This window comes from Oryctolagus cuniculus, chromosome 16 (assembly GCF_051225735.1).
Source record: "Oryctolagus cuniculus isolate XC-2025 breed Fujian yellow rabbit chromosome 16, ASM5122573v1, whole genome shotgun sequence".
NCBI classification, from domain to species: domain Eukaryota; kingdom Metazoa; phylum Chordata; class Mammalia; order Lagomorpha; family Leporidae; genus Oryctolagus; species Oryctolagus cuniculus.
This window is the reverse complement of record NC_142882.1, coordinates 5,634,098-5,661,554: the sequence shown is the minus strand read 5'-3', so window position 1 is coordinate 5,661,554 and position 27,457 is coordinate 5,634,098. Positions and strand designations below refer to the sequence as shown.

At 39.3% G+C, this 27,457-nt stretch overlaps 1 protein-coding gene across 1 annotated transcript in view; it reads right to left on the bottom strand.

Moving 5' to 3' along the window:
* Positions 1-3,954: 3,954 nt before the first annotated feature.
* Positions 3,955-27,457, bottom strand: part of LOC138847789 (vomeronasal type-2 receptor 116-like) — a 47,994-nt gene continuing 24,491 nt past the window's right edge. Inside the window, exons 5-11 of the mRNA XM_089316323.1 lie at positions 15,117-15,280; positions 11,724-12,009; positions 10,552-11,358; positions 9,627-9,854; positions 9,161-9,284; positions 6,642-6,644; positions 3,955-4,889 (exon numbers count right to left, since the gene is read on the bottom strand). Coding sequence (XP_089172449.1) covers positions 3,955-4,889; positions 6,642-6,644; positions 9,161-9,284; positions 9,627-9,854; positions 10,552-11,358; positions 11,724-12,009; positions 15,117-15,280 — 2,547 coding nt within the window. The remainder of the gene's footprint in view (positions 4,890-6,641; positions 6,645-9,160; positions 9,285-9,626; positions 9,855-10,551; positions 11,359-11,723; positions 12,010-15,116; positions 15,281-27,457) is intronic.

Genomic DNA, 27,457 nt, shown 5'->3' with positions numbered 1-27,457 from the left:
TGCGGTGCCAACACCCTGGGTTCTAGTCCCAATTGGGGCACTGGATTCTGTCCTGGTTGCTCCTCTTCCAGTCCAGTTCTCTGCTGTGGCCCAGGAGTACAGTGGAGGATGGCCTAAGTGCTTGGGCCCTGCAACCACATGGGAGACCAGGAGAAGCACCTGGCTCCTAGCTTCAGAACAGCATGGAGCATCAGCCACACTGCTCCAGCTGCATCGGCCATTGCTGGGGTGAACCAATGGAAAAGGAAGACCTTTCTCTCCGTCTCCCTCACTGTCCATTCTGCCTGTCAAAAAAAGAAAGAAAGTAACTATGGGATATGTACTATATGGAAAACTATTGGCAGTTTAAAAGAATGGAATTTGGTCATTTACAACAAATGGATGAATCTGGAAAATATCATACTTAGTGAAAGAAGCCAGTCCCAAAGGGACAAATGTCATATCTTCTCCCTGATCTGTGACAACTAACAGAGCACCTAAAAGGAAACCTGTAGAAGCGAAATAAACACTATGAGAAGCAATTACTTGAACTGCCCTTGGCCTTGGTTTGAATGTCAAGGAGCACTTTATTATTTCACTTTATCTAGTTCTTCATTCTTTTTTTCTTCTCTACTTAATACCATTAGCTAAACTCCTTACTTAAGCTAGAATTAATCATACATGTATTATCAATTGAAAATAGATTCCAGTTAAAAATAAGAATGTGAATGGAAGAGTGAGGAGCTGTACAGATCAGCACACATTCACACAGACCTACCACTAATGGTGAAGCTAAAAATGTTCCATGGACTCCAAATCCCATTTAGCTGGGTGGCACTATTCCCATCTTATGTGTAAAAGTGATCATATTAAGAATCAACTTGATCATGTACATAGGAACATCAGACAAAGGGATCACATAAATAAGAACAAGTGCCTGATAATAACAATAGACAGAATTACAAAATAGGGAAAGTTCTAACATGGGAAGCAGTCCACACAGCAGACACATAGAATGACAAACACCCTAAACAGCACTCTGACCTCAGAATCAGCCCCTGAGGCCTACTGAAAACACGATGAGAGAATTTCAGCATGGAAAGCCAAGACATAGTGGCAAAAATGGTTCTGCATGAAGGATCTCTGTGAGTGAGACCCCAGTGGAAAGAAAAAGCCATCAAAGAAGGATGTACTTTATGCTGAAGGGAGCATAGAACTTCCACTTCATATATGCCCCTGAATGAAAAACTGACAGAGTTTGTGAATTCAAAAGGCTTCCATAACCTTGGCAGCTCATGTCAAGAGCCTCAGGTGATCTCTGACATCATAGCTAAGAGGTCAGTTGTTAAATCAACAACAGAAGTCACTGTGCACTTGCTCCCCATGCTGGACCTCTGTCCTTAATGTGTTGTACTACAAGAATTAAAGGGAAAACTTGTCTTCAAACTGTGCTTCATGTCGTGTGTGTCTGGGTGCAAAGAGTGGAAATCTCTCTTAGTAAATAGTAGGTCTTCTATATATATGAAGTCAGTTGAAAATGAATCTTAATAGAAAATGAATGGGAGAGGGACCAGGAGTACGGGTGGGAGGGTGGGAAAGGGGACAAGAAACAGTATAAACCTAAAAGCTGTACATATGAAAATTTGTAGTCATTAAATAAAAACCTTGAAAAATAAAATAAAAATAAAAAATAAAAAGTAATGGAAACTGGAGGTGGGCTGTGGTGTAGTATATTAAGCTTCTACAAGCAGTGCTGGCATCCCATATGTCAATGGCTTGAGTCCTGGCTGCCCCACATCTGATCCAGTTTCCCGTAAAAGAAATAGGAACAAAAGAGCAAAAAACTAAACATCCAGTTAAGAAATGGAAAACAACTTCAACACTCATTTTTCAAAAAGAAGAAACTGAAATGGCCAAAAGCACTTGAAAAAAATGTTCAGGACCACTAGCCATCAGGGAAATGAAATCAAAACCACAATCAGGTTCCACCTCACCCATCAGAATGGCTTTCATACAGAAATCAACAACCAACCTGTGCTGGAGATTTGTGTGAAAAGGTACCCTAATCCACAGGTGGTGGGAATGTCAACTGATACATTCATTGTGGAAGACAGTATGGAAATCTCTGAGAGCTGAAAAGAGATCTGCCATATGACACAGACAACTGACTCCTAGGAATTAACCCAAACAAAATGAAATCAGCATGAAAAGGGGTCATCTGTACCCCCATGTTCATTGCACCTCAATTCAATATAGCTAAGTATGGAATCAACCCAGATATCCATCAACTGATGAGGGGATAAAGAAACCATGGTATATATATTTGAAGAATATTAATTAGCAGTAAAAAAAGAAATCGTGTCTTTTGTAACAATGAACTACTACAAGGAATTATCATTTTGTCATAAAAAAGTAAATACCTGCAATAATGTGGAGGCCCCTTAAGAACACCATGCAAAATGAAAGGTTACCTAAATCCACAGAGTCCAATACTTCATTTATATGAAACACTCAGGACCATTAAATCCACAGAAACAGGAATAGATTGCTAGCTGTGTAACGGGCAAGACACGGAACTGAGAGTGACAATTAACGGATAAGGAACCTGATTTGTAGCGATGAAAATATTTTAAAATATGACAGAGATAATAGTTGCACAGTAGAGTGAAAGGTCTAAATGTCATTAGATCACTTTAAAATTGTTATTTCTTTTGAATTACTTTCAGATCGAGATGTAAAATCACTTTCTTTTGTCTGGTATTGGCAAAAGTAAATCTAAAGCCAAATCAATAATAAACAGAAAAGAGCAGATGGAAAAGAAGTCTGCATAATCACTTCTATGTATAATGAAAACTTGGTGTATGATTATCACATCATTTCAAATCCATATGAAATGGTATAAAATTAAGGAGTTTCAGGACAATGCATTATACACATGAAAATGATTTAACATGTCTAATATTTGCACTGAAATATTCCAACTCTATTATAAAGCTCACATTAATAGTAAATGAATAATGAATGAATAAATACAGTAGTGAATAAATAAAAACAGCAAACAGGGGCAGACGCTGTGGCACAGCAGGTTAGCGTCCTTGCCTGAAGCTCCCCCATTTCATATGGGGTCCAGGTCAGAACCCGGGGCTCCATTTCTCATCCAGCTCTCTGCTACAGCCTGGCAAAGCAGCAGAAAATGGCCCAAGTCTCTAGGACCCTGCACCAGGAACCCCTGGCTCCTTTCTTCAGATCAGTGCAGCTCTATCCAACGTGGCTAATAGGAAGTGAACTGAACAGATGGAAGACCTCTCTCCCTCTGCCTCTCCTCTATCTGTGTAAACTCTTTCAAATAGATGAATAAATCTTAGAAAACAGCAAACATGTAACTCATTTTATTAAAATATGAATATTACAATGTCCACCAGGTGACAATGAAAACACAGAAATGAAAAGCAATGAAAAGTTTCAAGGAGAGCCTTTATCTGAGATCAGTTTGTTTTTGTGAACATGAAACCCAGGCTAAGAAATTTATACACAATATTATTTTTGAAGAGAGGAGGATTGGGACAAGTGTGAGTGTGTAGTGGATATAACCACCACTTGTAACTATGACATCCCAGGTGGGTGCCAGTTCATATCCTGGCTGTTCCACTTGGAATCCAGCTCCCTGTTAATGATTCAAAAAAAGCAGTAGAAGATGGTCTAAGATGCTGACACTCCAATGGACAACTGAAATGATCTTGCTTTGTCATGAACCAGCACTGGGCCACAGCAGATATCCTCAGAGTCTATCACCAGATGGAAGGTTTCTCTGATTATCCCTTCCTTTTCTGTGAATTGGTGCTTCAGAACAAAAACATTTTAAGAGAAAATAAACAGTTCATAAGAAGGTTACATTCTGCAAGTTATTTTATAACATCACAATGCAAAATCGGTTTTATAAATCTTAATCTCTAACAACTGAAAACTGTGAGAGCATTAAGAGCTACACTTCAGAACATCTGTTTCCTTGGAAGCTATTCTATCCCTGAATCCTTTCAAAGCATTCTTCTCAGGTCTGAAGAGAATAATGTAGCACTTGGGGACAAAGATGCAGCCCAGGAGCCCTGCACCAGAGGCCAAGATGGAGAAGACCTCCACAGCCACCATGACCTTCCCCTTGGTGCTGTGGTAGACAGGCAGGAAGGTCACCCAGACACTGCAAAACACCAGCATGCTGAACGTCAGGAACTTGGCTTCATTGAAGGTGTCAGGCAGATTCCTGGCTAGGAAAGCCACAGTGAAGCTTGCCAAGGCCAAGGAACCCAGGTAGCCGAGGACACAGTAGAAGGCAGTGACGGAGCCCTTGTTGCACACCAGGATGATGTGGCCATGGTCAGAGTGTGCATCTGTGTCAATAAAGGGAGGAGAAGTCCCAAGCCAGATGCCGCAGAGAGCCAGTTGGATCAGGGAGCAGATGGGAATAATGGAGTTAGGTAACCCTGATATCAGCCACTGTCTCATCCTTCTCCCTGGGGCAGTGACCTTGAAGGCCAGAAGCACAGTGATAGTTTTGGCCAGGACTGTGGAAACAGCCATGGTGAACACCACTCCAAACGTGGTCTGCTGGAGGACACAGGTGGTTGTGTTGGGATGACCAATGAACAGTAAGGAGCAAAGGAAGCAGAAGATGAGGGCGATGAGCAGGATGTAGCTGAGACCACGATTGTTGGCCTTGACTATGGGAGTGTCTCGGTGCTTCACAAAGACCCCAAGAACCACAGTGGTGAGGACAGAGAAGCACAGAGCTGTGCAGACCAGGGTCATCCCCAGGGGCTCTTCAAAAGACAGAAAGGTCAGTTTTTTGTAGAAGCACTGGTCTCGCTCTGTGTTGGCATACTGAAGAGCTGGACACTTCACACACTGGTCCATATCTGGTGAGAAATGTAATTAACATCATCTCAAGTTCAGTTATTCCTGATTCACAAGTATCTTCTAGAATACCCAATGTGGCTAGTTTAGGCAAATGGTCCTTATTTGATGTGAAAGACAGCATATAAAATGACATATAAAATTATTGGTGATTATTTATGTCCATCTTCCTCATGTTAGCCAGTTAATACTTCATCTTCCTAAGTACCTTACATAATGATGAGTACATGCTCTTTTTCTCCTAACAAAGCCCTAAGGGCTACTCTCTGAACCTATTCATGGTGCTTTAAAAGCATACCTTAGCCTGTGTTATTTTAACACCACAAATTCCTTCTTCATTGTTTCTTTGGATTGGGAACTGATGTTCAAGATGCCAGGGGGTTCCATGTGTGGTGAGGGCTACTCTGCCTTTATACAGGGCATATTCTGCTGCATGCTCACTTGGAACAAGAGCAAACAGCAGCCTTTGATTTTTAAGTTTTTATTTAATGATTGCATTTTTCATACATTCACCTTTAGGAATATAGGGGTTCTTTTCCCTATACCCACCCTCCCACTCCCACTCCCATCACATTTCCTTCTCCCTCTTCCTATACCATCTCCTTCTTCATTATGGTTCATTTTTAGTTTGATTTTAAATACAGAGGACCAACTCCATGATAAGCATAGATTTCAACAGTTGGTATCCACACACACAGACCACATATAGAGCACTGTTTAGGAACAAAATTTGCAGTCGATTCTCATAGTACAACTCATTAGGGACAGAGGTCCTACATGGGACTAAGTACACAGTGACCTCTGTTGTTACTTTAACAATTAACATGTTTATGTATGTATGATGTCAGTGATCATCTGAGGATCTTGCCATGGTCTGCCAAGCCTATGGAAGCCTTTTGTGACCAGAGACTCCATTGGTATTTGGACAGGGTCATACACAAAGTGGTTGCTCTCTCCTCTCTTCAGACAAGAGTACATCCCTTTTTGATGACCCTTTCTTTCAAAAGAGGTTTCACAGAGATCCTCCATGTAGTCTATTTTTTGCTGCAGAGTTGTGGCTTTCCATGCCTGAAATGAGCCCTTTTTTAATAGTGCTATTCCCTCTGTACTTTCATGGCCTATTCAACCACCCAATGGTTGCAGTCTTTGATTTAATGAGTGTTCATTTATTTATAACTTACATGAAAGTCAGAGTTTCAGAAGGAAGAGGAGAAGCAGAATGGAGAGAGAGAGAGAAAGAAGGAGAGGAGGAAAGGGAGAAAGGGAAAGAGGGAAAAAGAGGAGGGGAGAGATCTTCCCCCGGTGATTCACACCCCAAAAGTCATTAATAGCTGGAACTGGGCTGTTTTGAAGCCAGTAACTGGGAGCTTCTTCTGGGCTTCCTGTATTGGTGTGAGCTCTGAAACTTGGGCCATCTTCAGCTGCTTTCCCAAGCATCAGGAGAGAGCTGCATTGGAAGTGAAACAGCTGGGACTGAAACTGCTGACCAACTGGGATGCTAGCATCCCAGCCAGAGGCTTACCCTACTATACACAGCACCGGCCCCAGGTTCCCACTCTTAAAATCATGGACTGGGAGATATACTTTGTGAATTTTGGATGCACAGAAATCACCTAGCAATCTCACTAAAACATATCTCTTTAAGGTAGAATCTGGATTATGTCATGATAGGGGAAAGCACTGATTGACAAACCACCATTAGAAGGCAAATGGTCAGGTTCTAGAGAAACACAGAACAGCTGTACACTTGATACCAGCTGGATTAGTTTCCACCCTTGAACGTTTTCATCAAAGAACACACTAGGATGCTGCCTATAATCAAAGTCAGTCTGTAGATCAGCTTGAAACTTACTGGCATATTTCCACTTTCCTGTCTTTTTGTCCTTGAACATGAATTTTTTCTCCAACCCTGTCTGTATCCTCTTATGTTCAATATATTGTTCCATTGAAGACTGATGTCTCAACTTGCAGATTTCTTCCAAAATTTAGTCTTTCCTTTGGATATTTCATACTTTTGAGACATTACAAGTGCCATCTTTCATAGGTTTGTTTTCCAGAATTTGTAAAGAAAATGACTGCTTTGTACAATTTTGTATACCAGCACTACTTAATTCAATTACCAATTCACTGATTTCATTACACCATCCCAATATCACTTTAAATGATGCCACTTCTATGTCTTCCTTTTTAGTAAGTTGAATGTCATTCTTTTTTGACAATATGCATGGAGCCGAAGCTCCTGTGTAATTTTCTGTAGAAGTTGCGTTCTTTCGTCAACTTTGTATCCAATCTTCAGCTGTAATTTCCATGTTTTGTAGCATTCTAAAATACTCTTTAGGATTGAAAGCTAATCCTTCTTTTCGTCATGTTTGAGTGGTTTTGTTCTTTGTTTACAATTCATAGATCACTTAGATTTTATTAACTATTTTTCTTCAGTTATGCTAATTATTATTACATTTTTCATGTACTATAAACTGAATTAGATTTTATGAAACTCTTTGGGCATGATGTAGCTTATTTAAAAAATACTGTTGGATTTACATTGTTTGAGATTTCAAATGTATGCATTTATTTCAATAACAGCGTCTTACAATTTCATTTTGCTGAAATATCTAGCAGTATTTGATCCATCAACTTGAGATGTTCCCATAGAAGAAACAGAATTTTTACATTTTTCCTGTTCTCTATAGGAGTTGAGAAAATATCTGAAAATTGTTTATCACCATTCAAGTATTGGGAATTATTTTAATAACTGTGAGGATATTTGGATTTTTCAAATATTGCTCAACATATTTCATAATATTTCTATCTGAGAATATCTGAATTTCTTCTATATTTTCAATGTATCAGAATTAAATGATTAATAAGCTCTAATATTAGTATTTTTATATCTAAATAGACCTCTTCAGCTCTCTTTGTGTATACACACACACACACAGTGTAATCTTATTGTTCGCACTGTTCCATCTTGCTGAGGTTCATAAATGTTTCTTGTTTATGATCACCAACTTTAAATTCTTCCAATTTTTACTTACTTCAATTTCCTTATAATGTCCACATTTTACCTTCAAGGTCTTGTGCTGAATTTGCAGTCATTGACCTACCTTGGTATGCATACTTATTTATTTTTAAAGGCAGAGTTACCAAGGGAGGTAGAGACAGAGTGAGGCCTTCCATCTGCTGGTTCACTCCCCAGATGGCTGCAGCAACCTGTGCTGATCTGAAGACAGGAGATTCTTCGGAGTCTCTCATGTGTGTGCAGAGGCCCAAGGACTTGGACCATCTTCTACTGCTATCCCAGGCCACAGCAGAGAGCTGGATCAGAAGAGGAGCAGCTGCGACTAGAACTGGCACCCATATGGGATGCTGGTGCTTCAAGCCAGGGCTTAAGCCCACTGCGCCACAGTGCCAGGTCCACTATGCATACTTTTTACCGTGTATGTCAGGTTGAGTTCTTTTGATATGAATTTTATAAATGTGTATACATATGTAAGCATAAGAATGTTCTTGAAGATTTATATTTTGAGCAGCAATGACTTTTGTCAAAGGCTAAGATTAGCCCCATTTGTGATATTTGATGAGTATCATCCTCAGGATGATATACTGCATGATTTCTAACATAGTTTTTCACATAACACACAGTTTGTGTAGAGTTGCACTTTCTCACTCCAAGCATGCTACACTTGAATTTGGTGAAAGGATTTTTACCTGTATAAGCACAAGGAACCCAGACATGAGTTTTCCTATACTGAATTAGCACATACACCACACTACTCCCATGGACTGTACTCTGTTTCCAAAAACTTTCATTATCAACAATAAGTTTCAAAAAATTAGAATTATACTAAATATATGGTAAAAATAACTACTCATACAACACAAGCAAAAACTGGAAAATTTTTATGATGCATGTGATGGCATAGTTCTGATTCATGAAATAAATTTTAGAAATGCCACACTGTTTTATGGGGTGAATATTACCCAATCTTGGTTTCTATACATTTTTTACCATATGTATATCAGCCTGAACTCAAACATGGTCAGCATTACAGAGACATTCAGTCTTTTATATGCTTTCAAAAATAATATAGGGAGTGTATTGTGGAAAGTTTTATCCTTTTGTGGATTATTATTGATTATAAGGATTAATTTCTACCTGAAGGGGGGGGAAGACTGTTCTCAGCAGTCATATTCCACATACTTTCTTTCCATGGATAAGTTGATAATTTAAGAAACAGGTGGTAACTTCTCCAAGAGGCAGGCACTGACTTACCTGTCTGATTGGAAATCTCGTTCTCAGGACAAGGTGTGCAATCAAAACAACAGGCAGGCTTTCCCTCCAGAGGGTTTTTCCTGAATCCAGGGCTGCAACTCACACTGCATACTGAGCGTGGAGTCTGAGAAAAATCAGATGAGTGTTGGTCATAGTTCAGAATATTACTTAAGTTCCAAGTAGAGGGTTTTCAAGTCCTGCAAACCTATTCACTGAAACTGTAAACATCTGTTTCTGACAAAATGACAACATTCAATTTGATTTTCTTAAATAGATTCAAAAGATGTGGTGGAAAATGTGTGTGTACTGTCCATCCTCAGACAAAAAACATAAGAAAGTATTTGGGTTGGAAGTGGAGTGGTTTAATGTCCCTAAGTGTCTTTTGAATAAGCCATACTGCACATACTCCCTTAGCAGTTGGGGGGTAACAATGTGTCGTGTGAACCTTATGATCAGTCCAACTTACCTCTGTAATTCCTGTGGCCCACTCTATCAAATTCTCAGAGAGAGACAACTGTTCACTCTGTGAAACATATGGGGAAAACCACCCTACTTTAACCTTACGTCCAAAACCATATGGAAAATTCCAAAAGTTGAGAATGTCGTATTCAGCTTCCAAATTTATCCTGTGATTCAAATTCACTAGGTCACCAGCTGGATTGGTAAACTGGAGATTCTTCAGAAACGGGTGCAACTGAAAAAATGCATCATATTCTCATGAAGACTGCCCAAGCAATAACACATGAAACCCAGGTTAGAGAAAACCTCTCTTTGTCTGTAATCACAAATAAACAATAGAACCTGTTTAGAACCACCCAATGAATTGAAGTAAAAAAAAAAAAAAAAACCTGATGAGAACTACATCAAGGTAAGTATGATTTCACTCATTTTTCTACAAAAACAAGTGGAATCAAAAATATCTAGCTGTGAGATTCCGAATATTTCCAACAGTGCAGTCCAAGCTACCAACACTCATTTTCTCAGTGTACCTTGGACAACTATCTGTAATAAAGTTACTAGAATAAAGAACTGTGCAAATTATATGAGATCCCTTATGTTCATTGTAGATGAGCATCCTCAGTAACATTTGGACCTGAAAATAATTACTGTACTGCTGAAGTTGAAAATGGAATAACACAGTCTATGTATTTCACATGTCAAAATTAAATTGACAGAATTGGAGAGTATTTTTAAGTCACAGCACTGATGCTTATCCAAGAGACCTGCCCACTTTTCATTGGAGCCCTTTTGCTAATGACAAATTACAGGCAGAGGCTCATTTTTATCTTGTGTTTTGCAGAAACGTTCCCAAGCTGCTTGGATTGAACACCTGCAGAAACTCTTAAGGGGATCACTTCAGGAGTACATGTCAATAATGGAAACCAAGTTACCTGCCAGGGAGAAAATGCCACCTTTGCCCCATTGTTCACTGGCTGCATTTCTACCTCTTGTAGAAGGATCTCATGTATGCTGTGGGCCACAGCATATACAGCATTGTATATGTTGTAACTCCCATCACTCATGGTCATATCAAAACGATGCGGAGGCAAGGATTCCAAGGAGGCATTCAGTGGACAGTTCTGTAAAGTTTTACAGGATGCCCCAGTAACTGAGCAATTAAAAGCCAGCGACCAGAATCTGGAGAGGTAAGAGTCTTCTTGGTACTTGGAAGGGTTAGCTGTCCGAAGAAAGTTTTTGAAACCAGAGATCTCACTATGGTGGTCGGAAAAAATGAGGGTCCCATGGAATGAGTGGAACAGGAAAGGTTTCTCAGAACTGGCAAAATCCCATTGTGAGGTGGTGACCCAGACTTTCCACATCATTAACTCCCCCCATGAATGAAAGCTGGTGCCTATGAGTGACTCAGTGACACAGAAAAGAATCACCACATTTGCTGATGATTTTATTATCTGAATTTTAGCACTATTTTGGTATGAAATTTGTGACTCTACTGTGGCTGGGATCAATTCCACAAAGTCTACACAGATGCCATTCTTCTGCAACTCTACTTTCAAATCAGACATAAACTGAATACCTTTTGGGAGGTCTGAGATGGCCAAACCCACCCAGGTCCGCCCAAAATGGAACATCAAGGAGGCCATGCCATGGGCCAGAGAAGTGTCTTTGGGTGCCATCTGATAGAGGGATGGAAACTGACCACTGTCACTCAGAAGAGGTTCAAAAGGTCCAAGAGTCAGCTAAGGAAAAAGGCAAGAAATCTGTGTAAGGTTATTGTCATAGTGTAAAACATTATTCCTGAAAAAATTAAGCAGATAACAGAAGTGTCAGATTTCAGAATATTTCATTTTTATCATTTCCCACTACATGAGATCTTCCTAGTTCATGAATCATTAGACTCACAGGTTGCAAAAACATTTCTCCTTTTTACTCACCCACACTTCTGCTTCAGAAGAAATGTGGCTAATCCACAAAATCTCTGCACGACTCCTCTTTAGATCACATACTGTGTCAACTGTATAAGGTCTCTGTCCCTTAAATTTTTGGATCTAAGTAAGGCACCTAAGATGATGTACTTTATCCCACTTTTTCACTACACACTCACCTGTGGAATTTTGTAGAGTTCCAGCAGTGTCCCCATTTGGACAGCAGTGCTGCTTTCTGATATTACAGCAACAGACTTGCTCTGTTTCCTACATGTGTAATTAGGAACGTGCTTTTCCAGTCCCGCAAGCCAAATGAAGGGGTTCTCCATCACAGTCATATGACTGTGCATGACATTATAGAAACCAAATCCCAAGGTCATGTTGGGTAAAAGATAGGGGTTTTTGTTGATCTCCTCAATAGCGAAAACCAAGGCCAGAACATACTGGTAGTTTTTGGACTGAAACCTGCATGAAAGGCACAAGGATTTTTAAGGGAAAAGCCTCCAATCCAGATTATCATCAATTCTGTGATTACTGTGGCAGATGGATTGGTCATGGCCAACATTCATATGTTCTAATCCGTATGTGTAGATTTGCTGAGTACAGAGTGTGAACTGTTGTATTTGCAGGACACATGTCCTCACCAGAACCAAAGCTGCTACCAGCTTTTACTGGTTTCCAAGCCTAAATGATTCTGAAAAATAAGATCTGCTTTTACATCATAATGTCTTGGGCATGTTATCCCATGGTTGTCCATGTAGCCAAAGAGCATGATCTTATTTTTGGATGCAAACTTCATCAATTTTAATCATCTCTGGCAACAGCTACCTCTTCTAAGTGTTTGTATTTGATATCTACAGTAAATACTACAACAGGCTCTGGAATGCCCTCTCTAAAGTTCATGCACACCTAGGAGTACACTCCAGTTGTCAAAGAAAGCATGACAAGGAAACGCGTATCATCTTTAGCACTGCCTCTAAATGTTTCCTACATCCACAAACTACAATGATTCTTCATCTTACCACATCATTAAGTGCTTCTTGAAATAGCAGTCATACGATCATAAGGCTGCAGGTTGTAAAGGGAAAAGAGAGTAACTCAATTGAAGGCTATGTGTTCAAAAAGAGGGATGATGTCACAGTACTGAGAATGGTAGATGGGAGTCTGTAATTGATCCTGAAAAATCTCTTCCCCATCATACTTACCCATCAACCAGCATCACAAGCCAAGAAAATAAAATCGAATTCAGAGATTGAAAGAAGGGAAATAGTGAAAAGGGAGGAGCACTTTAGAGAAGCTGGAAACACTCCCTAGGTGAACATGAATCACTGGGCTATGAGGCACCTGATGCTTTACAATTAAGCCAGTCATGCATTTAGAACACTAAACATATGTGAAAGTAAATCATTATGAGTAGTATCAGTATTTACTCCAAACCGGCCTTCTTCACTCACGTTTTCCTACAATATTGAATATAAATAGCCTTACATGTGAAGGAAATGATGCATTTCTACTTTTCATTATGAGTGATATCAGTATTTACTCCAAACAGGCCTTCTTCACTCAACTTTTCCTACAATATTGAATATAAATAGCCTTCCATGCAAAGAAAATGATGCATTTCTACTCTCTAGGATCTGACATTTCACAAAAAATGTAAATGAGGAGCCCCTTGTATTTATTTCTGATGTCCTGTGTGTTAATTCCTTATGAATAGACTAGGTCATGCACACTGCTTGTTAAGGGTCACTGTGTGCTCCAGAGGAAGTGACAGTTTTTCAGTTCTTGGTCCTTGCTGTAACATAATATGGATATATGTATGCATATTATATATGTATTCTCTCTATATATCTATACATAGGTATACTATAACCATGCACACAGTAGCTATATATATAGTTTTTTATGTATATATAATTTGCATACATATTTGCTATCCAAATATGTCATTCATACTTTGTAGAATGAGGAAATTTGAAAATCATTGCTATGAATCAAATAAAATTCAGTTTTGTATTTCATATATCTGTTTCTCTCCTCATTACTATGACACTTCCATTATTCCGCATCCTCAAAATTCTTTCTCCAGCTGCTGCCTTGTACCAAAATGTCTAGACGGCTCTTGGACACACTGGAATTTGTAAGAGTTTATCTCTTTTATGCTGTGTTCTTTATCTCTAAAAACAGTTTATCAATAACTGTTGTATATTTTAAAGTTAGTGAATCTAATGTTGGAAGGTATAGCACCTAAATCTATTGACAGTTCAGTATTTCTTGTTTTTCCAAGTATCATCAACAAAGATATTTTCCCTGAGTTTATTAAGATTTGATTATGATCTCCAGTTTGCATGGCATACATCTTGGAGGAACTTGGGCTCTATTCATAGCCTCTTTTCCTACTACTGGAAAGTCACTATTTCCTCATCTCCATCATTAAGGGTACACTTAAATGATGTGCTGCATGCATAACCAGGGGGAATACTACTACTAATGAATAAATATTTCATGAATTGGACCCCATGGACACATATTAAGTTAGGTAAATTTATAAAAATCAATGTGAAGTGAGTAATATTGCTACACCAAGCTAGTATACATTAGATTTTTTCTGCAGAGGTCTTTGGATAAATGCCTAAAATACTTCATCAGTTGGATCACCTTGGTGGCAACAACTATACTTCTCAAATCCATTGGCTTTAATGATACTGAAATGATCTATGTCCTAATACCTACCTTCTACCAAAGTTCTATGCAGCTGCAACCTACTTCCTGTAGCCTTACAGTAGAAAACAATTAGAAAATTGTCACCCTCATAAACAGGTTTGAAGAAAACAATTCCGCTGTCCTACAAGATACTATATTCTGCATGCATGAAATTTATATATGCTATATATGTATATGAAATATTTATATTTAGTTACAAATAAAGGATCTTCAAGAGGGGCAAAAACAGAATAATCCCCCTTAAGAAATCTATTTTGCCCAGAAAAGGCAGAATCTGGGAAACACTGTAAATGTAGTAGATTACAACCATTGAAATTCTTATGAGTATATTCATCAGTAAAATATAATTACTATATTTGTGCAAAGGTGTTGCCCTGAGATTACTTTTACATAGAAAAAAATTTTGAATCTTTTCTCCTTTACAACTGTAGAAGAAATGAAGTGTTCTCATGGCCCCAAATCTAGTATGTAGCAGAAAAGAGTGTGAGCACATGTGGAAGAGCTCATGTAACTCAGTTGATTCATTTCAGTGCATGGGTTCTGTAAGAATCTACTACTGAGGCACAATAGGCCCCTGAGCTGATGAAAGTGGACAGGGAAGGATAGGAGGATACCGACCAGATTCTGGTTCCCCCTCTGATAAGACAACATTTCCCTGAGCCATCCACGGTGCCAGGCAGAAAGAAATGTCTTCCTCATGCCCCAAATCAATCACCAGCAGTTTTTAGGAGGGACAGAAGATGGACAGGGCAGGGATACAGAACATATTTGCCTATCCATTTGCAGACCCAATAAAAAGTAGCTAATATGTAAATAAATGGAAAATGGTTATGGCAAGGAGAACTTACCATCTGAATCTGCGATATTTGCTGAAACTTCTCTCGATTCTGGGAACATCATATGTGTAAATGTGCAAAAAAGCAGCGATCTCAATATCTCCATCCTTGTAAAAACTCTGTTCCATCTGGGAATAGCAGTCGTGACCATCCTGACATGTCACAAGGAGATACAGCTGCAGAAAGAGCATGAGAAAAATCAAAGAAAACATCTGTGAAAAACCCTATGAGACAAGAGCACTGGAACATGCAGGGTCATGCAGGTGGAAACATAGTGTGTGTGTGTGTGTGTGTGTGTGTGTGTGTGTGAGATTGCTTGAAACAAGTCACTTTAATACTGCTCCATCTGACCTCTTTCCACCAGCTGTCCACTCATCCATGGGGGAATCTGATACTTTTCTGCCCCGAGGCTCTGTAGTTCAGGTCTTCTGTCCTGGTGAAAAACACAAGTAGAAAAACATGTTTGTGAATCATCCTCTTCACCCAGGTGCCAGGATTTCCTCCAAGTCCATGGATGCAAAGACTCAAGGGAGAGACTCCTGCTAGTTACATTTGGTCCAAGGGCTTTGTCAATAAACCACTCCATGAACTTTTGGCAATTATGTACCAGGATTGCATCAGAGGGCATGAAGGGAGGCATCAGGTGAGGCTTTCTGTAAGCTTTCAGACCAGAAATCTCCAGTGTCACACACTACAATGACTCAAAGTGCAACAGGGCAGCCTCCCTCAAGCAGTGTTCTGGGAAGCCACAAATCACTTTGATAGCACATAGACTCCAAACCAATCCTGTTTACAGAGATACCCACTAGGACATGTGGTTTTCAATCACTGTGAAACCAGTAATCAGCCTGAATTCAGATATGTCCATTCTGCATTTCTAATCACTTCATCTTTAGTTGTAAAATATAAAAAACTTCCACATTGCTGTTAACCATGGTAATCCCATGATGATCTGCTTTTGCACCTACAACCTTGGTTGGTGCTCACATGAGAACCTGGGACTATTTGAGTACTTATACCTTTTTTACTCTAAGCAGACAATACCAGCTGGAAGTCACCTCTTTATTCCCACCACCACAAACACCAAGGGCAGAATAATGCATGCAGACACCTATACTTCTTGAATGCAAGTGACTTTCAGGATGCTTATGTAGGACACCATCAGGGCAGCTAGGTACCATTAAACCTTTGCCAAACCACAGACTGTACAAGACGAGAGTGAACAAAATGGATATCATGTCCTATAGGCAATAATGAGGATCAACACTGAATAATCATTTGTGCTTGTATACCTGTGTGAGGTATTGCCAATAGAATAAATCTAATAAGGGAGGTAAGAAATGGCATATATGCGAACTCTATTTTTCCACTCAAAAGTTTTTTAAACTCAAATTACTGTAAATGTGGTGCCTAATATTTTAAGTAAAACACATTTTTCATTGCTTAGCCACTTCTCTGATGCCATTAGGGAGATTTTGATTAGGGGTACACGCAAAGTGAGATGCAGTATAGGAACAAAATACAAAACAGAATTCAGTGACTTGCCTAAAATTGAAAATATAATTTCTTGATGAGTTAAACTTATTACTGGTACATTGATGAAGCTTGTTGTCTATTCAGTTAAACAAGAAAAATAAACCTAAATCAGAGAGCAAGCATCCGCTGTTCTCTCTAATGTGTAGGAACTAAAAATAGAGTCAATCTTAATGCACTCCATTCACTGAAAATAAATTGGGAATGGAGAGGATGAATTCCGTGCAATGAGGAGGCTTCAGAAAATTCATGGAAAATGTGTGTTATGAAACAGTTATGGACAAATTTTTTAAAAATTAGCACCCAGATTTATTCAGTATTTTTGCTTAAGTGTTTCTTTCATATTTAACATTTTCATCTTCTATATCCTTAATGCTGCATTTGACATTTTTTATAGTTTGTGATGAATGCTTCAATTCTAGAACTTCAGACTTAATACAGGGAAATATATATTCTAATTGCATAAACTTATATGGAATCTGAAATCATACATTTATGTCAAATTGAACTTTAGCAACAACATCATAAAAGTTGATAATATTTTTTTCTATTTGAGACTTTTTATAATTTATATTGAAGTCCAATATCATGTAGGTTATTGCAAAGCAATTTCCAAAAATAAAAATTCGTGGACATTTCAATGGGTAGGTACAGAGTTCTCTGTGTGTAGAGGGAACACACACATGAACTTACACTCATTCTACATCGAGAACACTGTCTCCAATGGACTATCCTGGACTATCTTCTCAGGCTCAGTACACTTCAAATCAAAAGTAGAAATTGTCCCTTTTTCCCCACATCCTCGCCAGCATCTGTTGTTGGTAGATTTCTGTATGTGAGCCATTCTAACCAGGGTGAGGTGAAACCTCATTGTGGTTTTGATTTGCATTTCCCTGATTGCTAGTGACCTTGAACATTTTTTCATGTGCCTGTTGGCCATTTGGATTTCCTCTTTTGAAAAATGTCTATTGAGGTCCTTGGCCCATCTCTTAAGTGGGTTGTTGGTATTGTTTTTGTGGAGTTTCTTGATCTCTTTGTAGATTCTGGTTATTAACCCTTTATCTGTTGCATAGTTTGAAAATATTTTTTTCCATTCTGTTGAGTGTCTCTTCACTTTCCTGACTGTTTCTTTTGCAGTACAGAAACTTCTCAATTTGATGCAATCCCAATAGTTGATTTTGGCTTTGACTGCCTGTGCCTCCCGGGTCTTTTCCAGAAATTCTTTGCCTGTGCCAATATCTTGAAGGGTTTCTGTTGGTGGGAATGCAAACTGGTCAAGCCACTATGGAAGTCAGTCTGGAGATTCCTCAGAAACCTGAAGATAACCCTACCGTTCGACCCAGCCATCCCACTCCTTGGAATTTATCCAAAGGAATTTAAATTGGCAAACAAAAAAGCGGTCTGCACCCTAATGTTTATCGCAGCACAATTCACAATAGCCAAAACCTGGAACCAACCTACATGCCCATCAACGGTAGACTGGATAAAGAAATTATGGGATATGTATTCTTTAGAATACTATACCACAGTAAGAAACAACAAAATCCAGTCATTTGCAACAAAATGGAGGAATCTGGAACACATCATGCTGAGTGAAATAAGCCAGTCCCAAAGGGACAAATACCATATATTCTCCCTGATCGGTGACAACTGACTGAACACCAAAAAGGAAACCTGTTGAAGTGAAATGGACACTATGATAAACGGTGACTTGAGCAGCATAGCCCTGACTATTAATGAACAACTTAATACATTATCCCTCTTAGTAGTTTTTTTTTTGGTTCTACTTAATATGACTGGTTTAATTCTGTAATTAATACACAGTTATTCTTAAGTGTTGAAAAAAAAAGTAGAAATTGCTGTAAGTACATGGTAACATTAATGTCATAGCAAGCAGTAAAGGAAACTAAGAAAATTCGCAATGCAGAGGTGACCTGGCATGTCAGAACTCACTGTATCAATTCTCAGTAACTCCAAATTAGCTATGCTGGTATGTAAAGTCTACAACACTGCATTTTTAACCATTCTGAATTATGTCCCAGCCAAAAATCCCCATTTCCTCCAACTTCCAGCCATACTTAATCTGATGCAGCTCCTCTTAATATAACAGAACATGATACTTTGCTAGTGTTGCCATTTCTGGTAATCCATCAGGAATCTGTTTCCACCATTATCCATCTAACCTAGGAATAATACTACAGATTACTGAAGAGAGACCAAGATGGCTGAATGAGAAGGACATACTGTTATAATCTAGGAGGAGATATAAAAGTAAAAGTGGAAGAAATACATTCTCCTGGGATAGTTAGAAAACCACAGTGGGAATTCTATGGAAGGAAGAATGCTGTGGATCAGTGTGGAAGGTGCAGACATACAGTATGTTCAAGGACACAACAGAGAATTCCAGCAGCCAAGAGCCAGAGAAAGCAACAGTGTTGGAGAGGGAGGGGAGATCAGACTGCAGTGCCTGAGCCACTGGTTATGTAATTGGAAAGAGAGATTTCAAGAGTCAACCACCTGAGAGAAAATTGGAGAATATGGCTACATATCCTTCCAGATACATGTTTCCAACATACAAATTAAAAAACAGAAGGGACAATACAAATATCATCCAAAATGTGTAGAGTAATTGAACAGACATTGCTGCACAAATAGAAGAGTCAAAGGCCTTACCAAGGGTGATAAACATTAGTAAACTTGGAATACTATTCAAAATCACACTGAGATATCACCTCACATCTGCTCGATTGGATACAATAATTTTTGTTTTAAAGATTTTGTTTGAATGGAAGATTGAGAGAGTGAATGTGAGTGATACAGTCAGAAAGAGTGAGAGAGAGAGAGAGAGAGAGAGAGTATCTTCCATCCCATGGTTCACTCTCCAAATGATCACAACAGCTGGAGCTGAGCTGATCCAAAGACAGGAGCCAGGGGCTTCTTCAGGTCTTCCAAATAGCTGCAAAGGACCAAAGACTTGGGCCATCTTCCACTGCTTTCCCTGGCCATGAAAGGCACTTGGATCCTTAGGGATTTTGGTAAATGTCTCCAATGATTATTATCAACTCCAAACTTAGAACAACTAGAGAATGAATGTTTTGTGCAAATATGGGGAGGTTGAAATACTGCTCTGTAGCATGATCATAGTTGATGAGGTCTTTGGGTGCTAATAGCAATTTTTTAAAGCTTACCTAGTTGCTTTCTTGGAATTTTCAATATGAGACTGCGGAGAGAGTTTGTTACATCTCTCTAACAGGTGAAGACTGTGAGAAGAGGAAAGGAAAACTATCCTTAGTGGAGGCAGGAAATGTGTCCTAGACAAACACAAACCTCATGTATATTGATCCTGGCCTTACCAGCCTCAGCAATTCTAAAAAATAAATTTCTGTTCTTAGGTCAAAAAGTCATGGTATGTTATGACTAACACAACAAGTAAATTGGGATGAACACTAGTTACTCTCATTTGTTTCAACAGATGACTCTCCAAGTCCTTGGATTTTGTATTTGCAGCAAATGCCAGAACAGGCTCTGGAATATTCTGTCTAAATTACATGTACCACAAGGAAGAGAAGCTGATTTTCAAAATCAGTTTTTCAATCTTAGTTTCTAACCATTCAAAACTGAGATTGCCTTAAGACCTACAACTGAGAACATCCTTTTCCTTGGAAACTATCCTATCCCTTAAAAATTTCAAAGCATTCTTCTCAGGTCTGAAAATAATAATGTAGCACTTGGGAACAAAGATGCAGCCCAGGAGCCCTGCACTGGAGCACAAGATGGAGAAGACCTCCACAGCCATCATGACCTTCCCCTTGGTGCTCTGGTAGACAGGCAGGAAGGTCACCCAGACACTGCAGAACACCAGCATGCTGAATGTCAGGAACTTGGCTTCACTGAACTTGTCAGGCAGATTCCTGGCTAGGAAAGCCACAGTGAAGCTCACCAGGGCCAAGGAGCCCAGGAAGCGCAGGACACAGTAGAAAGCAGTCACTGAGCCCTTTTTGCATACCAGGATGGTGTGCCCATGATCAGAGTGTGCATCTGTGTCAATAAAGGGAGGAGAAGTCCCAAGCCAGATGGCACAGAGAGCCAGTTGGATCAGGGAGCAGATGGAAATAATGGAATTAGGTGCCCCGGAGATCAGCCACTGTCTCATCCTTCTCCCTGGGGCAGTGACCTTGAAGGCCAGAACCACAGTGATAGTTTTGGCCAGGACAATGGAAACAGCCATGGTGAACACCAATCCTAACATGGTCTGCTGGAGGACACAGGTGGTTGTGTTGGGACGACCAATAAACAATAAGGAGCAGAGGAAGCAGAAGGTGAGGGCAATGAGCAGGATGTAGCTGAGACAACGATTGTTGGCCTTGACTATGGGAGTGTCTCGGTGCTTCACAAAGACCCCAAGAACCACAGTGGTGAGGACAGAGAAGCACAGAGCTGTGCAGACCAGGGTCATCCCCAGGGCATCTTCAAAAACAGAAAATTCACTTTATTTGTACAAGCACTTGTCTCACTCCATGGTTGCATCTGATGATCTGGACACTTCATACACTGGTCCATATGTAGTAAGAAATGTACAATGACAACATCCCAAGTTCAGTTATTTCTGAGTCACAAGGTTTTCCTGGAATACCCAAATGAGCTATTTCAGGAATATTCTGATTTGATGTTGAAACAGCATATAAATGACATCTAGGATATTATTGGCTGTTATTCATTCCCAGCTTCCTCATGTTAGCAGAGTTATTACTACACCTCCATAAGTACCTTACATACTGATGGATACATTCTCTTTTTCTCATAACAAAGCTCTTTCCTTCTTAATCTTTATTACCAGGCACACATTTGTATACTTGTGATGTTTCCATCCCCAATTTCCTTGATTTACATTTTAAAAATAACCTGCTAAAAATATAAATTAAAATAACACTTTTAAATAAGGTAAGACATCAAATTTCAGCCTAAGTCACTTTAAGTAGTATGTAACTATTTTTCATGAACAGGTTATGAAAACATATTTGTTAAACAAACCCAGTAGTGGTATAGAAATGATGAGGCATTTTTCCATTAGCTCATAGGCCAAAGAAATAAAAGTACATGGTTTGCCTCCTGGCTGGACTAGGCATAGAAACAGAAGTGTACCTCAGGTCCTAGGTCTCCTGAATTTGAGCTATCTCAAAACTCCCACTGCCTGTGGCATCTAGATGTGCACTGATGCCCACAGGGAAGGGAGAAAGGTGAGGGAGGGATTAGAATGTGTCACCCATTCTCACTCAGCCTTTCACACCTGTAGCCTAGGGCATATATTTGTTAAAAGGCACACACATGGAGTGATCAGTTCCCTTCCTGGCAGTGTGCTAGACTGGGCCTCTGCCTGCTCAAATATATACTGTAGCTTAGTTCTTATACATAAGGAAAAATAGTAGTTCTATGCCTCTCCTTGCATCTAGTTTAATAGGCCTGATTTTGACAATGAACTTTCATGGTGAAAGCGTAAGCAAAGATGTTTGTACACTAGAGTGCCATCCATGGCTACCACCTACATTGGTGACTACATGGGTGAAGTCACAAAGAAGCAGAGTGGGGGAATATAATTCTCCCCAGTAAAACTCTGAGGTATCTGGCAGTGGGGACCCTAAAGAGAGAATATAGAAGGAAGATGGGGGATACCAGAGACATGCTGTGACTTGTCTATGCCACGTGGGGACTGTTTTAACCCAGATCTAACAAACTAATTATCTAGAATTATCCAAGAATTTGAGTTTGTAGAAATTGTGGAGACTTGAAGAGGTATAGAAAGCATTTAGAAGGCAGTGGCAAGATGGCTGAATAGGAAGGGAGCACACTGATAGTCCGGGGAGAGACAGTTTAATAAAAGTGGAGATACTGCAGGTTCAAGGAATAGTAGGGGAAGAAACAGCAGAGGACACTCTTCCAAAACTAGTGATCCACAGTGGACCTGTGGGGAGAGTGTGGGAGCCCACAGTTCGGGACACCAGCAGCAGACTCATCACACCAGCACTAGAACGCGAGGTGAGCCAAATCTCAATAGCCTGAGACACCGGCAGGCAAGCAGAAAGAGGAGACTAGAGGGAACGAGTACTGAAACCCCATGGGGAAAAGTTCACCGGGCTAACTAGAAGATAGAGAGAGTGACCGATACGGACACGAGTTTCTCTCTCTCCACTCACCTCTCAAAGGCAAGCAAGACAAAGAGCAGGTGCCATTTTGGCCATACGTCACAAGCAGGGCGACCTCAGGTCTGCACCGGCCCTGAGCCTAGCAGAAAAACCTGACTCTGGGGGGGGGGGGGTGAAATAACAGGAGATTAAGACCTAGTGAATGTGTGGTGCTCCCGAACTGAGACTGTTAAAAAAAGAGACCGTGGGGGAGAGAACTCAGGGAATTCATGTTAGTACTCTCCAGAGATGCTACAATTTGGTAACCATGGCAACCCAGTGGGAGACTGAAGGGGAATTTGAGCCCACATTGAGGGCAGGACAGATTCCCTGTGTGGTCCTTGGGAAAGAGCTTCCAATCACTGGCTCCTGTGGGTATATATTTCGCCTGCTAATTACCTCCAATTCTGTTCAGCTGTGTGGAATTACTTCCCTTTAAAATCAAAAAAAGAAAGAAAGAGACAGAGAGAGATTTACCACTCCTAACCTGAGAGTGTCACCTTTGGCACACGCTTAACCCTGAGGAACCAAACAGAACTCTAAGGCCACACACATCTCAAGCCTCTAAGACTCCATAAAAAGCAGACAGTCCAGTTAATCTAGAGTCATAATATAACAAGAAAAAGCACCACAGTGAAGAAACAAAAGAATATCTCCAATATGCCAAACAACAAACTCATAAACCAAGGTAACAAGAACAAGGAAGACACTATGACACCCCCAAATGAAAAAGACACCCCAATTCAAGATTATGAACATGATGAGATAGAAGAAATGCAAGAAGCAGATCTCAAAAAATTGATAAGAACATTAAGAAGTTCTCAAAAACAAATCTTGAACTACAGAAATCCTTAATGGACAAGATAGAAAATCTTTCTCATGAAAATGAAATATTAAGGAGGAATCAAAATGAAAGGAAACAACTAGTACAACTGGAAACTGTGATAGTGATGAGAAATCATAAGGAAATGAAGAATTCAATAGATCAAATGACAAACACATTAGAGAGCCTTAAAAACAGAATAGGTGAAGCTGAAGAGAGAATATCACAAGACAGAGCACAGGAAAGTATACAATCAAACCAAAGAAAAGAAGAGGAAATTAGAAATCTAAAAAATATTGTGGGGAATCTACAGGATATTATTAAAAAGCCCAACATTCAGGTTCTAGGAGTTCCTGAAGGCATGGAGAGGGAGAAAGGATTAGAAGGCCTTTTTAGTGAGATAATAGCAGAAAATTTCCCAGGTTTGGAGAAGGACAGAGAAATCCTAGTACAGGAAGCTCACAGAACCCCTAATAAACACGACCAAAAGAGATCCTCACCACGACACGTTGTAATTAAACTCAACACAGTGAAACAGAAAGAAAAGATCCTAAAATGTGCAAGAGAGAAATGTCAGGTTACTCTTAGAGGATCTCCAATTCGACTCACAGCTGACTTCTCATCAGAAACACTACAGGCTAGGAAGTAATGGTGAGACATAGCCCAGGTACTAAGAGAAAAACTGCCAGCCCACAATATTATATCCTGCAAACCTCTCATTTGTGAATGAAGGTGAAATAAAGACCTTTCATAGCAAACAGAAATTGAAAGAATTTGTCGCCACTCGTCCAGCCCTGCAAAAGATGCTTAAAGATGTGTTGCACACAGAAACACAGAAACACGGTCATCAATATGAAAGAAGGTAAAGGAAGGAAACCTCACAGCAAAATATCACAGGAATTTCAAAGCATATATTAGAAAATACCTTTGGCAAATGGCAGGGCAAAGTTATCATTTGTGAATACATTGTTGAACATTGAATGTTAATGGCCTGAACTGTCCAGCTAAAAGACACTTATTGGCTGATTGGGTTAAGGAACAAAACCCATCTATTTTCTGCCAACAAGAAACACATATTTCCAACAAAGATGCATACAGACTGAAAGTGAAAGGCTGTAAAAAGATATACCTGACAACACAAATGAAAAAAGAGCGGGCGTAGCCATCTTAATATCGGACAACATAAACTTTATCACAAAAACTGTTAAGAGAGACAAATAGGGACACTATATCATGATTAAGGGATCAATACAACAAGAAGATATAACAATTATCAATGTATATGCACCTAACTACAGGGCACCGGTTTATCTAAAAGATTTATTAAGTGACTTAAAGGGAGACTTAGACCCCAATACAATAGTACTGGGGGACTTCAATACTCCACTCTCAGAAATAGACAGATCATCTGGACAGAAGACCAACAAGGAGACAGTAGATTTAAATTACACTATAGCCCAAATGGATCTCACAGATATATACAGAACTTTTCATCCTACACAGAAAGCATTTACATTCTTCTCAGCAGTACATGGAACCTTCTCTAGGATTGACCACATACTAGGCCATAAAGCAAGTCTCAGCAAATTCAAAAGAATTAGAATCCTACCATGCAGCTTCTCAGACCATAAAGGAATGAAGTTGGAAATTAGCAACTCAGGAATCCCTAGAGCATACGCAAACACATGGAGATTGAACAACATGCTCCTGAATGAACAATTGGTCATAGAAGAAATCAAAAGAGAAATCAAAAATTTTCTGGAAGTCAATGAGGATAACAGCACAACATACCAAAACTTATGGGATACAGCAAAAGCAGTGTTGAGATGAAAGTTTATAGCAATAGATTCCTACATAAGAAATTGGAAAGGCACCAAATAGATAGGTTTTCAATTCACCTCAAGGATCTAGAAAATCTGCAGCAAACCAAACCCAAATCTAGTAGGAGAAAAGAAATAATTAAAATCAGAGAAGAAATCAACAGGATTGAATCAAGAAAAACATTACAAAAAATCAGCAAAACTAGGAGCTGGTTTTTTGAAAAAATAAACAAAATTGACACCCCATTGGCCCAACTAACTAAAAACAGAAGAGAAAAGACCCAAATCAAGAAAATCAGAGATGAAAAAGGAAACGTAACAACAGACACCACAGAAATAAAAAGAATCATCAGAAATTACTACAAGGACTTGTATGCCAGCAAACAGGGAAATCTATCAGAAATGGATAGATTCCTGGACATGTGCAACCTACTTAAATTGAACCAGGAAGACATAGAACACAACAGACCCATAACTGAGACAGAAATTGAAACAATAATAAAGGTCCTCCCAACAAAGAAAAGCCCAGGACCAGATAGATTCACTGCTGAATTCTACCAGACATTTAAAGAAGAACTAACTCCAATTCTTCTCAAACTATTCAGAACAATCAAAAAAGAGGGAATCATCCTAAATGCTTTCTATGAAGCCAGCATCACCTTAATTCATAAGCCAGAAAATGATACAGTATTGAAAGAGAATTACAGACCAATATCCCTGATGAACATAGATGCAAACATCCTCAATAAAATTCTAGCCAATAGAATGCAACAACAGATCAGAAAGATCATCCACCCAGACCAAGTGGGATTTATCCCTGGTATGTAGCGCGAAACAATCAATGTGATACACCACATTAACAGACTGCAGAAGAAAAACCATATGATTATCTCAATAGATGCCGAGAAAGCATTTGATAAAATACAACACCCGTTCATGATGAAAACTCTAAGCAAACTAGGTTTTGAAGGAACATTCCTCAATACAATCAAAGCAATTTATGAAAAACCCACAGCCAACATCCTATTGAATGGGGAAAAGTAGGAAGCATTTCCACTGAGATCTGGCACCAGACAGGGATGCCCACTCTCACCACTGCTATTCAATATAGTTCTGGAAGTTCTAGCCAGAGCTATTAGGCAAGAAAAAGAAATTAAAGGGATACAAATTGGGAAGGAAGAACTCAAACTATCCCTCTTTGCAGATGGTATGATTCTTTATTTAGGGGACCCAAAGAACTATACTAAGAGACTATTGGAACTCATAGAAGATTTTGGCAAAGTAGCAGGGTATAAAATCAATGCACAAAAATCAACAGCCTTTGTATACACAGACAATGCTATGGCTGAGGAAGAACTTCTAAGATCAATCCCATTCACAATAGCTACAAAACAATCGAATACCTTGGAATAAACTTAACCAAGGACGTTAAAGATCTCTACGATGAGAATTACAAAACCTTAAAGAAAGAAATAGAAGAGGATACCAAAACATGCAAAAAGCTTCCATGCTCATGGATTGGAAGAATCAATATCATCAAAATGTCCATTCTCCCAAAAGCAATTTATAGATTCAATGCAATACCAATCAAGATACCGAAGACCTTCTTCGCAGATCTAGAAAAAATTGTGCTGAAATTTATATGGAGGCACAAGAGAACTTGAATAGCTAAAGCAAATTTGTACAACAAAAACAAAGCCAGAGGCATCACAATACCAGATTGCAGGACATACTACAGGGCAGTTGTAATCAAAACAGCATGGTACTGGTACAGAAACAGATGGATAGACCAATGGTACAGAATTGAAACACCAGAAATCAATCCAAACATCTACAACCAACTTATATTTGATCAAGGATCTAAAACCAATTCCTGGAGCAAGGACAGTCTATTCAATAAATGGTGCTGGGAAAACTGGATTTCCACGTGCAGAAGCATGAAGCAAGACCCCTACCTTACACCTTACACAAAAATCCACTAAACATGGATTAAAGACT